The sequence below is a fragment of the Phaseolus vulgaris genome, chromosome 7 (assembly GCF_051622355.1).
Source record: "Phaseolus vulgaris cultivar YP4 chromosome 7, ASM5162235v1, whole genome shotgun sequence".
In the NCBI taxonomy this organism is placed as follows: Eukaryota; Viridiplantae; Streptophyta; class Magnoliopsida; order Fabales; family Fabaceae; genus Phaseolus; species Phaseolus vulgaris.
This window is the reverse complement of record NC_143504.1, coordinates 40,519,415-40,534,898: the sequence shown is the minus strand read 5'-3', so window position 1 is coordinate 40,534,898 and position 15,484 is coordinate 40,519,415. Positions and strand designations below refer to the sequence as shown.

The 15,484-nt window shown below is 34.3% G+C and overlaps 1 protein-coding gene across 2 annotated transcripts; it reads right to left on the bottom strand.

The window, feature by feature from the left end:
* Positions 1 to 1,237: 1,237 nt before the first annotated feature.
* LOC137817405 (Peptidase S41 family protein) lies at positions 1,238 to 8,802 on the bottom strand. 2 transcript variants are annotated; one of them, XM_068620698.1, is made up of 13 exons: positions 8,630 to 8,802; positions 8,043 to 8,376; positions 7,761 to 7,910; positions 6,293 to 6,375; positions 5,940 to 6,148; positions 5,469 to 5,537; positions 5,066 to 5,184; positions 3,472 to 3,547; positions 3,358 to 3,399; positions 2,981 to 3,089; positions 1,901 to 1,998; positions 1,724 to 1,817; positions 1,238 to 1,657 (listed from the first exon to the last, which is right to left on the bottom strand). In XM_068620698.1, the coding sequence occupies exons 1-13, from the start codon at positions 8,714 to 8,716 to the stop codon at positions 1,532 to 1,534; spliced, it is 1,596 nt and encodes a 531-aa protein (XP_068476799.1). In that variant the 5' UTR covers positions 8,717 to 8,802; the 3' UTR covers positions 1,238 to 1,531. The 2 variants fall into 2 exon arrangements, with proteins under 2 accessions (XP_068476799.1, XP_090160379.1); XM_090304253.1 differs by having other exon boundaries at positions 5,940 to 6,152; positions 8,630 to 8,773.
* Between the last annotated feature and the right edge of the window lie 6,682 nt (positions 8,803 to 15,484).

Below are 15,484 nucleotides of genomic sequence, written 5' to 3'. Positions count from 1 at the left end.
GGGATAATTGCACAAAATTGATCTTAAGATAGTTTAATTTTGTTTAGAAAATAAGTTATTTTGTATGCATTAAACGAGTATTTCTTTTTACTGAAAATAATACTGACTTGATATGTTTAATCATTTAGTATTTCTTTTTACACCTGTTGTTTCAAATCAGTCTGAAATAAGTGTTTCAAAATGGATTGCTTCTTCCTGCACCTCCACTTCTTCAACCACCTTCATAAATTTTGAAATTTCTAAAATTATCCTTCACTAAAATGATAAAAGTAGAAGTAATGTTTATGTAATTCAGAAGTCAAAAATTATTTCTCTCGAATTAATCTGAAATCTATTTAACAACTCACAAGATTATGTAATTTGAAACTTATTTAAAAAAATAAGCATACAGATTACGTAATTAAAAAGTTAAAAATTATTACTTTCAGATTATGTAATTCACAATCTATTTTTTTAAATAATTTATTTATTAAATAGGTTATGAATTATGTAATTTTGAAAATGATAATTTTTTACTTTCAGAGATTAGTAGATTTATTTTTTAAATTATTAATTCGGTATTGTGAGTTGTTAAATAGGTTTTGGATTAAATAATATAGATATAATAATTTACTTTTGAATTATGTAATCTGAAATCTCTGTAATTTTTTATTTCCAAATTATGTAATCCCTAATTTTCGAATTACGTAATCCCGCAGGTAGAAAACATTGTTTCTATTTAAAAATTTATCCCGTAGGTAGAAAACATTGTTTCTATTTAAAAATTTATAGAGGTGAATGATGGAGGTTAAGGAAGAAACAGTTTTCAAAATGTTTTTCTACTAATTTATTTCATTAGTGACAGCCATTATGCTTGTTTAAGTGTCATCCAGGTGGACGATTTTATATGTTTGAGAATTGAAACCATGTAGATTTTTAATTATGTTATTCTTGTAAAAGAGCTGTTATAAATTTTTTCTTCTTCTAATTCTACATACTTTGAATACGCCATAATGTACAGTGCCAAATCGAAACTTTTTCCATTAAAAAACCCCTCTTTTAGAAGTTTGAAGATTATTAAAACCTAAATATTCATTGTATACTTACTATTAATACTTGATGTTTGAAGGATAAAAGTATTCATAAATTTTCAGCAATATTAAAGCGAGTTAGTTAGGTTTAAAATTGGTTCTATATGCTATATTGCTTGATTTTTTTTAAAGAATATTTTATTTGAGTTTGAGAAAAAAGAAATTAATTGATACTCAAATATAGGTATTTGTCTTTTCATACATTTTGTTACTACATTTGTACTCCCTTGAATAATGGGTCTTATTCACCCCTAATAACATCTATATTTTACTTCAAATCTAATCACAACATCATCTCACATTGTGAGCAATTCTAATTCAGGCACACTCGTTTGTTTTTCCCCTTCCTTTGATTTCAGGAACAAAATCTCTAGTTTTCGGTTTTCATATACGTCCTGATATTTGAGGCGACAATGTTGTAAAGCTTCACAAGAATTAATGTACAACAATCTTTCAAAAAGTCATTCTGAAAATAGCTGGACCCTGTTAACATAGCAAGAAGATGCAGGATCTTGGAGGCAACTACAAAATGCATCCTCATCCTTAGGAAATGATGTAGGCAGAGGATGGTCAGGAATGACGCCTACCTACATGCAAATGGTGGGTATTAGTTGGGGGAAACCAGTTTAAGAGGTGGAGATTGAAGAGCAAACCTTGTCAATATCTGTATGTGCAGGTGTCTCATAACGAGCAACTGTCACAACTAATCCAGAGCCATCTGAGAGCTCAAAAACTGATTGGATCTTCCTGCACGTAGTGTATAGCTCACATTAGCAAAATGACATCAAATTTAGTTTGTTGGGTTTGAGCTCAACCAAAAGTAATTTTACCCTTTTCCATATGTTGGCTCTCCAAACAATATGGCTCGTTTATTGTCTTTCAATGCACCAGCTAATATTTCGCTCGCACTTGCAGTTCCCTTGTTTACCTGATACAGGCTCCAGATATTTAACTACCCTTAACTATATAAATGAGTGAATAACAACTTGGAATTCTGGAGGAATGAAATATACACACAGAATAAACAAATTAATAACTGCATTAAGTTTACTCCCTACTTTGACATCTTCATAACATTTATGAACCTAGCTGACATCTGACAGAACAACTCCCTAAGAATTCCCAAGACTAGAAAACAATAATCAATCGCAGTGTAGTCTATAAATAATCCTAACAACTATTCGTCATCCTCAAATTCAAACCACTTACATCCCTAAAATTCCTGCATTATCTAGATCTCATTCTTTTCTAAAAATATTCTTAAACAAGTGGGATTTTTACTACTCTGGTGTAATTTTATCTCTTAAAAATCGAAATGAATAATTTTTTAAAAAAATTAGAAATTTTGGTAATTTTAAATTTTTTACCGATTTCAGTACGTAAGAGACAAAATTGCCCTAGACTAGTACATTAAAGTCTGATAAGATGCACTCTGAACTTATACAAAGCACATGTATGTACAGCACAAGCTCCTAAGTAATTATGAAACAAGTAGGAACCGTCCAACGTCTCAATTATGGAGGAATCAAGCCTAAATGCATGGAAAACTAGTGTGAAATATAGATGCATATTGTGAATGATAGAATACAAACAACTTAGATGGTTTGAAAAATTGCCTATCAACAAATGACATGAGAGAATTTTAACTGTGATGTAATGAGTCAATGGAATTCTCAAACACCCTCAACTAATTATTAGCCCTGCATCTCTGTTCAATGCCACTTGACTCTCTTGAAAGCTCTTTCTCATCCCAACAGAGCTAGACCTCAGTACTCGCAAGGTCTGTAAAATCATGTCTAAGGAACTTGCCCACAAAAACCCACAAGACCATAAGGACTATCACATCTCTACTATGCATTTGGGCCTACTCTTTACTCGATACTGATGCAACAGAGGAAGGCAAAAAGTACCAGTACAGCCAGGGGTTCTGATGTAGCCAGTGCACTACTTCCATCTGTATCAAGTATATCTCGAACACCACGGCTATCACAAATATACACAATTACTCCTTTGTCCAACCTGGTTGATAACATCCATTAGAACTTAGCATTTTACACTAGAACTTAAAGCTGAATGCAAGATAGTTACGTAAAAGAAAATTTTAAGATAATACAGGGAGTCTTCTTTATTATTGATTGTTGAAAGAATTTCACAACCTATTTTAGTTATGTAAATAATTTTAAATATTACGAGGTGTTTCTGATAATATTGTTTGAACATTTCTGATCTATAAAATTAAACATTATAAAAGGTGTAGATTTGCCAATAGTTGATAATCCTATCTTACCAAATTTTGGCAGTCTCAATTCCTTCTGGGAAAAGACCACCACTGCAACAAATATAAGCTTCAGAAAGCTAGTGATTGAAAGTACATAATGGGAAATATTTATTGCTGAATCACCTATTATCTCTTAGGTCCAAAACAAATGCATTAACATTATAGCTCCTTAATGTATTGATTGCTTCTTTAATAGCACCTGCAAGGAGGCACATCCACCAGAAAGAAAGGAAAAGACAGATACATAAACTTTTTTCATCATCAAAGAAAACAAAAAACCAGTTATAGAAATGAAAAACAAGTATCAATATTTTCAATAGTGTAAATCATACTTAATCTAAATCAAAAGTGAAGTAGAAATTCCATATCAATGATGCCTTTAATGAGTAAAATGATTTATAATATATAAATGGAAACTGGAATGTGAACATAGTATGAGTTGATGAATTGAATGTAATGTTTAAGGAAATAACGTAGTCAAGAGATCATTTTCTTGATCACGAAGAACGTAAAATTCAAAGAGAAACAAAATAATAAGCACAAACATAACATGGAATATGAATACAGCCAGACCCAGATAACGTAGTGTCATAGTGTCTGCGTAGGAGGTTTACTAGGGAGATATAGAAGAGGAGATGGAAGAAACAAAAAGGAATTAGATGGATGATGGGGTGCAGTGTCACTGCTCCTCTCCTTGTCTTCGATGTCTTTAGAATTGGGGGTATTTACAGGAAAGACAAGGAGCAAAGCCTTATGACACCCTTCTGTGAAGAAAGTCCTGCTATGCAAATGCATGATTAGGTGAAATTCCACTGGCCAAGGCTGAGCTGGTTATGCTTCCTAATCAGACATGGTCAGTGACTGTCCCAGGCTATTGTGAGCTGAACATGACAACAAAAAGGAATAAGGTGCTTCTATACCATTCCAACTCCATGGTACCTAGCAGGCCACTAAAAGTAAAGTTTCCTAGGGAAAGGAAGTGAGGCTTCCTACTGGAGCATTGCTTCAACGGGTTATGAGCCTTCATTGAGTATTGAGGCTTCTTTTGCAAGTACAAGCTGGTAGCCTACAGGACCTACACTGATACTTTAGTAATACTGTATTTTGGACAAATTCATGGTAAAGCTATCTAAAACTTCTTTAGCATTATACATTTGTATTGATATCTCTTTCTTTTTGGGAGGGGGGGTGTTCATTATTGGTTGTGGGACTGCAGCCATTATTACTCTCCTTTTCTTTTCTGTCAAAACAGTAAAATGTAACGCCACAGAAATATGGAACTTCAGATTATCAACCAAAAGCAGATTTACAGTAGCCGCTTTGTAACATATCACACATAGACAATCCATATATGACAATGAAAAGCATTCATAGAATGATCAAGAATACTAGTTTTGGATATCTTTACATTTCTTGCTTCAGTCTTTGAAGTATACTCCAGAAAACAGAGAAAATTCTTATTGATGGTTATTTATGAAAAAAAAGTAATTGGTCAAACTGCATATTCCTGGACAAGGGAAGGTGTACAAAGGTTCCACTACAGACACTTTGCAACTCTAGCCCAGACCAAACTGCTGAGCACAGTAAGAACTATGCTTTGAAACATTAGGTTCAAACAAATGTCACGTGAGTAAAAAAACATATATTAGTTAAGAAATTATCCTTTTCCATAGCAGTGAAGAAGCAAGACAAATCTTGCTTAAACCTCAGTACTTACTTGAAGCCTTTTGGTTGAAAGATGTTAGTTTGATATAACCAACTGTTGGGGGATCATTTCCTGAAGCAGGTAGCTTGCACAGTCTTGACTTCACTGGATTCACAGAAACTTTCTCTCGCCTGATATGCAGAAACTCTGGGTTTAGTATTTTAGTTAGAAATAATATTGAAATTTTGGAAGAAGCAAATATTATTTAAGCCTACCACCAGGTACAATACTACAACAAAAACAGAAAAAGAAATTAGGAGGGCTAACAACGGTAACAAAAAAGAGTTAACCATGTAAATATGGCTAAACATAATAAAGCATTATCAAACTACAAGCCTTCTGAATCATCCCAAAAAACAAAATATACTCAAAGGCATAAACTTCGAATTTACTTCTGTTTGGAAATGAAACTAACATTAAATCCAGGTGTTTTATGTCCAAACCACTACGAATAGTCAAAGCTATAGTGCTTCCTTCCGGTCCCCTGCAATTAATTTTAAAAGGTAAGGCAGTCAATTGATAAGTTCAAGGCAAATAATGAAAGCTTGAATTTGCATTTCTGTTTCAAAGTAACTAAAACCTTACAACTGACTCTCATATTATAGTAAAACTAAAATGACAGGCAATAAATAAAGGACAATCTTGTAAAACTAGGTACATGGAACTCAGCAGATAAAGAAACAGAATACTACTACAATATTTATAGTTATATCAAGTGCTACAATTTTAACTTGTTGGAAAAGTTTTAAAAACTAAATGCAGTCCTATTTCTTGGTCTTTCTGCACAATACTGACAATAATTTTTATCTTTTTTATCCCCCACCACTCCCATTTGTGGAGAAAACTATTTATTTGAAGGCACAAGTGAAATGTAGGAAAAACCCACTGTAGGCGTTCAGCTGCGTCATACAACCCCATGTTTTCTGTGGTTGTATCATCAATTGCCAGAATAACATCTCCAGATGAAACACCAGCTCTATATGCAGGACCTCCTGGAGAAGCTGAAATGACAACAAGTCCACCAGTTTGAACATCAGCTTTGGTAGGGTAGCCTATTGATATCCCCACTCCAGTTAAAGCGCCTTGAGTTCCAGACTGCCTTCAATAAAACATTAGTCCTAGGAATTAATGTGTAGGGAAGCATATATTCTGCTAGATTGGACAAACGTATCATGCAATATGCAGCCAGGACAACAAGTCAAATAAGTAAAAGGAAAAATTAAAATGAGAGAATTCTACCCTCAAACTTCTAAGCTTTTCAGGCTCCAAAAATCTGGTGAATGGATCATCCAATGTGGCAAGCATCTTTCTTATTGCCTTATCTGTGTGCAAATGCAATGACATCAATTTGAGGTAAACTGGTGTACTTTCTACTACAAGGAATGGTGCAATCCTACTAGATTTCAGATATCTCATAACCATGCATGCAACTTATTATGAAACTGTGGAACCTTCTTATTATTGAAGATAGCAATCAACATTGGATGGATGGTTAAGAAAAATTTCCAGTTATCTTGATCCATCTGGACAGTGTAGGCAAGCCAATAAGTTACCAATTGCATCATTTTACAATAAAATTAAGTCCATCAGGGTTATTCTAATATTGTTTTCCAGCACAACATGGACGAAATAGAAGTGGTTTATCATAATTCATATATAAGTGGCTTGTCCTCGGTTAGTTCTCAGCATTCAAGAAAATTTTAGTGATATTGCTTCTCATCACTGTGTCCAGATAAACATTTACTGGAATCAATAGTCAAACACTCTACCACTCTTTCTATTAGTTTGTTGGATATGTGTGTATAAATTAGAGTTACAAACCTATTTTGCAGGAACCAATTAATACATACAGAATTTAGTAATGTAGGAATCAAAACTTGAGGGAGAAAACATAGACACACATTGTAGACACACACAAATATACCTACCAGAGGAGAGAAAAGAAGGAACTTGAATAAAATCCCAGATGAATGTACTCAATATCCATGTTATACAAAACTTCAATTACTTTATTCTAGGTTTAGTTCAAATAAACATCTCATTAAGTTCTATGAAAGAAAAAAAAAGGGAGACATTGGAGGAAGTCAACAAGAGAGATTTCGTGGTATATACTATCCTTGAAGCTTTGGTCTTTAATTATAAGGAACGATATCATGTGAACCATGTAGTTGACCTTAACCTAATGAGATAAAACTTTATTGTAATTGCTGTTGTAATAGACTAGTTTGATTTATTAAATATTTTTTATTTTCTTTCATGAATAAGTATACTTATCTTCACAACCAAGAATCAAGAAAGTGATTGTGTTCATGATGCTACCAGTGCAAAACTAATCAGAGCAGTTTACTAGGAGGTTAAATCATCAGATATCAAGTGCATTCCAAAACATGGAGGTTAAATCATCAGATATCAAGTGCATTCCAAAACATGATATTTATAGATAAGTATAATTTGTTTAACTTGTAAACATTTTCAATCAAATTTTCACTGTCTCAGATAAAATTTAGCCCAAGTTCGTATTACTTATAAAGTAGACACAAAGTTATTCGATGAAGAAATAATAATGTGATTCCATTCCTCAAAAACTAAAAGGCTAGCATAGCTGATTTTCTATGTTGGAAACAGAAAATTTACCATCATAGAATGTTGTCATTGTGCAGCAAGTTGAAAAGAAAAAAAAAGAAAAGGTTGAGAATGAAAGCTATACATGTTTCTTCTCGATTGTTCATTGGTTCATTGCGGAGTGCATCTTCTCTATACCTAAACCAGCTCTGTCCATTAAAACTTTTATCAATATACGCTCGGTCAATTGTTCTCCATGCCTCCAGAAAGAGAAGATTCTCTTCAGACAGCCCCCCTAGAAGAAAGAACCAAGAAGGAAAAGACAAGGTAAGACAAAATTAAAACAAGATTAAAAAAATTCTATAAAAAATTCACTGTCCAGTTATGCTTTGAACTTGAACCATAGCTCAAAATCAAAGTGACTCACATGATGGTTCACTGGAAGCCAGAGAAACAGACATGGCCAACATCACTCCAGTAACCAGCCGCACAAATAGAATAGAAGCATGCTGTCTTATGTTTTCTGAACAATCCTTCAGTCTTAGAAGACTGTTGCAATTGGTCCTTTTGGAAAAGAAGCCCCAACTTGATGGAAAATAGCTACACTGAGGATAACAGATGCTGCTTATCCGTGACACAACTCCAACTGAAAATTCTCTTCTAGAATCCCTATTTCTATAACCAACACATTTATTCCTTCTCTGTTCAAATGGAAACCGAGATTGTATTACCCTTGATGAAAAACACTTCCACTGTGACACCTGCAGATAGTGCAAATTACAGTTCAGTGAATACTTATATTACTCAAATCAAAATAATCATGTCCTTCTCATTGATCATATATCTATAAATTGGCTCATTACAGAGACAGATAAATAAAGGGTAGCGTTAAAAAAACCATTTTTTGTTCTCAGAAATTAAACAGAATGTGGGAATGAAACGGGGAAATGAGTTAGAAAAAGTGGTGAAAGTGATGAGAAGATAAAGGAAAGAAGTAAGAAATGGAAAGAGAACCTTGGGAATGGAGATTGCAGGGAAAGGGTTATTGTGACAGCAACGAAGAGAAGAAGAAGCATTCACAGAGCTTGCAACGAACTCCATGGAAGAGAGAAGGGTGCCACACCTCTGGCTCAGCCCTTCACTTTTTCTTCCGTATATTATCGTTCATTTTGAAATTTAAAAAAATTAAAGAATATTAAAAATAAACTATTCCTTTTAACAAAAAAACAATTATCTCTTTTTTTAATAAAATCTTACAAATTTTATTTATGGAGATGGTGATAATAATAATAATAAAATCACTAACACATACTAGCGATTTATGTAGAAACATCTTTTATGCATGAGTTTCAATTCAGTGTTTTTTACTTATTTTTCTTATAAAAATAAGTAAATTTTAACTTTTTGTGTGTTTATTGAATATGTTTACTTTAAAAAATTAATAAATAAATAAATAATAATTTTGAAAAATTACTTAGTGTAACCTATTTATTTAAGTTAATTAAATAGTTCAATTACAACATTAATTCTTACACGTTCTTCGTTCTCTCTTATATGTTTCTCTTGATTTTTCAATTTCTCATCCTTTTTCACCAAATATGAAAGGGAAGGTACTTGCAAATACATTCTTGCAACAAAGTAAGTAGGATGTATTTAATGAGTTATAAATGCTATTGGACTTTCTCTTTACTTGTCCCTATGTTGCTTATTTATACTGTTTCATGGAAGGTCATTTCTACTGGGGATCTTATTCAGATATATTTTCCTTGTTAACCTATGATTTTGACTTACTTAATGGGTTAATCTTTGATTAAAACTCTTAATTATGTTCATGTGTTGATTATCTCACTCATAGGTGATTAATATGGTTTGAAGTCGAGATGACGAGTTTAATGATGTTCATCCAGTTCATCTGGCTGATAACCCGAAGGGCTAGTCCCTTAATCAAACTGAACCGGTTCTGACTATCTAAGATGTCAGAGCATACACTAGGCCCCCAAGCTCTAATGCTTGAAGGACTGTAGTGCTTGAGAATTTTGCTAGAAAAATGCATTTTTTTCATCATTTATGGCTTGTTTGTTTATGGGCATGAAATTTGTAAGGAAAGAAAGACATAAAAAATGAGAAAATCGAGAAATAAAATAGTATTAATATTAAGAAATCAAGGTAAAAAGGCTTCATTCTTCTTTGCAAATATGCAAAGATTTGTGAGGAAACTAAAGCTAAATATATATTAATTTTTTTTTTAATAATTATTAAATATATATTTTATAATTATTAAAAATTCAAAGTTATCCTTAAGTTTATTTCTATAAAATATTTAATATTATTATTATTAATAATAAAAATAAATGTACTGGGCAGAGTGCTCAGGACTTAGTGCTCGATGGTCGGATCTCGGTGCATGGCACAGGCAGGTCAGCTCGGCTGTTGGGCCAGGGTAGTGGGGCATGTGATTGGGCCCAATTTGTTTAGTAAACCCAGTGTGACATAAGTTAACCTTTTACATGGCCACTAGTAAATGGTATTTTTGAACCTAGGGGTACGCATAACACATATGGTGTCTAGGTTAAGTAAATGTTTATTTAGCTTAATTACGAGTGCTCTAGGGCACATAGGGGCTAAGTTGCATGCATGATAAAATATAATGTTGCACCATGAGTAGGGTACCCACATCGATAACGTTGCACCATGAGTAGGGTGCCCGCGTAAGCAGAATATTCCCCTAATGTTGACGCATAAGTTGGTGCCCTGCTGATAGGTGGTTGTTCTGTTATTATTTTATGCACTCCTTAGAGATACGATTCTTTTCTGTTGTAGCACCTTGATAGATGGTACCCGTAAACAAAATATTTTCCTGTTGAGTATGCTTTCAGTTGAGATTATATTCTTGTGAACGAAAGTTGTTACAATGATAGTTATAAAGTAGGGCTTGAGACCCAAGGGAAAGACGACGTTGTTTCTAAGACCGAAACTGAATAGTCCTTTAATTTTTAGTAAGCCCTTTACTGACTTGATCGTCAGAGTGCAATCAACAGGTAGAACTCCCTCTGTCTCAATGAAGCCACGATCAGTGCAGCAGAGCGTAGGGCAGATTCGAAAAGGGACAGACGGAGCTAGAGCTTGTCACTAGAAGTCAACCGACGAGCAAGCCAATCGACAAGAACATTTGGCGCCCACCGTGGGGCCTCGTAAAACCTGATCCCATCACGATGAAAACCAAGTAAAGGAGGCGTCTGAGGCCCAAGCCCAAGAAGCTCAAGCCCAAGTGGGGTCTCAAGCCCAACCTATGAGCTCAACATCCTTCATGCCTCAAAAGATTACTAGGAGCAAGGCTAAAGCTTTGGGAGATAAACATCATTTGATGACTCTTTTTGTAATTACTTTTGTGTAGTTTTAGTAGAACTTTAAAAAGGGAGGTGTAGATATTAAATAAAGGGTGCTAAGGTACAAAACAAAGTCACACCTTCCATGTGATATAAAGAGTAGGTGTAGATATAGCTTTATGATGTGCCAAAATAGGAAAGCAAGTCACACTTCTCATGTGACTTGTAGATTGGCGCCGAATTTGAATAGTTTAGTTTGAATTTTTGCCTTTTCATTTTCATCCCTCTTCTACTATAAAAAGAGGTGCTATGCTCTTGTAAAAATTAGAATTTAGAAATTGAAGAAAGGAAACTCTACTCAAATTGAGATAGAATTGTGAGAGATTTGATCTCCTTCACTAAGTCTTATCTTCTGAGCTTTGGAGGGCTTCAAGTGGCGGCAACTAGCACTCATCTTGGATCATCATCTTCAAGTGGCGTGTCAATCTCCTTCAAGTCTTCATCCAATTAAGTTCCTTCTTCCTTCCATCTCCATTTCCATGTTTTTAGCAATTCCAATCAGTAATTTGTCTTTTTAGGTGTTGTTCTTTAATTTCCACCGATTATTCTTGTTCATCTTGTTTCTACTTTCAATTATGCACTTGTAGCTTAATTTGATTTTGTATTTGTATCTCCAATTCCTTGTGTTGTTTTTGTTCATTGTGGAACGACACTCAATCTTGACTTTGGTTCATCTAGTAGAAGGCTTTGTACTTCAATGATGATTCCTTAAGTTCCTCCACTTGTTCCTAATTGTTTGTCCTTGTTTTCAACTCTTAACTGTTGTCTTTCTTCACATATATTGTTGTGCTCATATGCTGAAAAGTGTCTATGCTTGATTCAACTCACATCACATCCATAGTTGTGCTTGAGTTTTCAGACACGATGAGGAACACAAGGCAAGGTCCGTTGGGATCTGATGGGAACGTGATGTGATTCCAATAACATGATGGAGATATTATATGAACATGTTATGGATTCAACAAGAGTTGAAATATGATTAGGCACTTTTTAAGAATTGGATCAATGTTCTTATCATTCAAGAACTCACCAAAACACAAGTAACCAAGCCAAACTCATATAGAAACCCATATTATGGCATATGAACCGATTAAAACAAGAAAGAACACAAATGAACCGATTAAAACACAAGGAAACCCAACCAAAACCGCAAGAACAACAAACTAGAAGAAACTACCGAATAAAAACACAAAACAAACTAGTTCTACCGATTGAAAAGACAAGAAACATCAAAGACATGTTTTAGAGTTTGTTTTGGAATGGAAATGGATAAAGAAGATGAAAAGAACTAGGAAACTTATGTGGTTGGAGCTCTTGGAGATGTGCACGCCACTTGAAGGATGAAAGGCTTCAAGATGAGTGTAGTTGTCGCCACTTGAGAGTCCAAGAATGCACTCAAGATAAGACTAGAAGAGAAGAAGACACAAGTTTCTCTCAATTTCACTCACCAATTTGGGAGAGGTTCTTTACTCACAAAATCAATTCTATTATTGCAAAGACCCAAGCCTTCCTTATACAGGGAGGAGGACCAATCACTTATTACAAAGGAAGCTTACAAGAGAAGCTTTGCAAGATAGCCTTCTAACTCTTCCAATTCCAGCGCCTAAATTGAGAATGAAGAGGCACCTTCTAGATTTTTCCTAAAACCAACGCCTATAGGTGCTATACAAAAGAGGTGTCTTTAAGGTTTCCCTCTTTAGCACATCCTAAAGCCATTCTATATTATTTACAAATTTATACAAAAGAAACTATAAAGAGAGATATTAATTGGAGTCCATTTTTGAATGCTTGTAGTCTTCTTTTGGCTTTAGGCTTGGTCCTCTCTTTATTTAATTCTTCTTTAACTTTTGAGAAGACTAGAAGGAAGAACTTCAAATGTTTGGATGGATGGCCTCTTACTCCATTAGTAAAATCCTCTCTTACTTGATCTCTATCATGCTCCCTGAGTTGGAGAGAATTTGTCCACGAATTTTGAATCCCTGCATATAACAAAGTCAATTTACTATCAAGATTAACAGTGGAATAAGAGAAAGGCAAACATGACTTAGAATGTGTAAGTAGTGGGAGTTCAGAAAAGGAGGTCCTATAGACATACCAAGTTGGAAAAAATTGTTTGGGAATGATGATTTTTTTTTTGGAAAAAATTCTGAAAACCATTAGGAGGTATGAAAAAATCATCCCTAACATTCTTTAACCAAGTTGGTGTTGAAATAGGAACCTTGGGTAATGAAAAAGATAAAGAAGAAGAATACCTTTGAGGTTCAACTTGAGGCATAACACGAGTCAACATGATTGATTTAGTGGATAAAGTGGTGTGACTCGTTTTAGTACTTACTTCTTTTGCTTTCTCATTTTCTCTTTTAGTTTTCATTTTTATTTGGTCCTCATGAACCTCTTTGGGAGAAAGGGGTTTTAAGATAACCTTGCGCCCTTGGAAGGAAAAAGATATTGTATTGGATAGGCCATCATGTAAAACATGTCTATCATATTGCCAAGGCCTTCCTAAAAGAAGATGAGTTGCTTCCATGGGCACAACATCACATAAAACCTCATCTTTATACTTTTCTATTGCAAAGTTAATGAGGACTTGTTTGTTAACCATGATTTCACCTTCGGTACTAAGCCATTGCAATTTATAAGGCTTGGTATGAGAGATAGTTGGTAAGGCTAACTTTTCCACAACACTTGTACTAACCACATTAGTGCAACTACCCCATCAATAATCAAGGAACATAACTTGTTGGTGATAAGACAACGGGTGTGAAAAATATTTTCTCTTTGGGCATCATCCAAAGATTTTGGAATTGTTCCCAACATTCGCCTTATCATCAATAAGTCACCTTCACAAGGACTTTCACTCTCAATCTCACTTGGGAATTTAGAAGGTGAGGAATGTCTAGAGTTTTCAGAATCATGCTCACTAACTACTACCCCACCATGTATAAACATATTACGTTTAGAAGGGCAATTAGAAGCTATGTGACCATATCCTAAGCATTTAAAACATTTTTTACTAGACAATTTGATTGGTGATATATGAGTAGAAGTAGAAGGCTTAGACTCCTTAGGGTTGAAAGAAGAATCTTTAGAAGGAAGGTTTGAAAAAGCTTTTTTATTTTTCCAAGAGTTGTTGTAGTAGCCATCATTGGGAGAGTTTTTGAAAGCATATTTCTTTGCAAGTTGGGATTCAACCTTCATTGCAAGGTGAACCAAAGATCCCAAAGATGAATACTCTTGAAGTTCAACAACATCTTGAATATCCCTTCTTAGACCACTCACAAACCTAGCTATCTTAGCTTCCTTACTTTCATCCATGTCTACTTTGAGTAAAAGTGTTTCTAACTCCTTAAAGTAAGCATCCACACTTAGCATGCCTTGTTGAAACCGTTGGAGCTTCAACAATAGGTCTTTCCTAAAGTGTGGTGGCACGAATCTAAGGTGCATACACTCTTTCAAATCGTTCCAAGAAACCACGGGAGGTCTCTTGTTATATCCAATGTCCATTACAATGCTATGTCACCATTTCATGGCATAATCTATGAATTCTAAAGAGGCTATTTTCACCTTTTGGTCTTCATGGACCTCACAGGCTTTAAAAATTTGTTCACATTTAGCCTCCCAATCTAAATACACGTTGGGATCACTATCACCACTAAAGCTAGGTACTTTTACAAAAGAAAGTTGAGGCTTTGCTTCTTGGTGATGTCTTTGTTCACGGTGATAGCTCTCTCCATGAGAATGATGGTGATGCCTCCTTCTTCTATGTTCTTCTCCATGGCCGTGAGCATTGGAAGAACCTTTGGAAGAATGTCTAGGAGAATGATGTCTTCCATGGATGGAATGTGAGGATCTTTCTTGCTTCAATTCAACTTTTGCTAATTGTTCTTCCAACTTTTGCATAGTTTCATCTTTGATTGCTAATCTTTCTTCCAACTTTTGCATAACTTCATCTTTTAGAGCAAGGGCTCATTTTGCCTCTTTTAACTCATTAAGAACATAAGCTTTATGAGTAGAATGTGGTTTGGAAAATTCAGCACTTGAATGTGTATCCATTGCACAAAGAAAACAGCAAACACAATAACAAACAATATTAAGAAAACCAAGGTTAGCAAATGGAACAATTATAGTGATGTACTGAAAATTAAAAGTCACTCAAGTCACTCCAAGAAAGAATACTTCTGTCAACCAATCTGCTCTTGAGGTCTTGGTAACTCTCAAATGAAATATGTCAAAGCAAAAAAACACTCTTTCTCAAAGCTAATACACCACAAAACTTAAAGAACAATAAAAGACAAGCAAGAAAAGGTGTAAACAAGAAAGGCTACATCAAAAGGAATACAAGATATATGACAAAATCAAAGAATAGTGAAGAAAAGAAAATCAAGAAAATTAAGGTACTCAATTAAAAGGATGACACACAAAAGAAACCTAAAGAAAAACACTAGAATAGATGAAGAAAACAAAAACAGAACTACTGGATTTT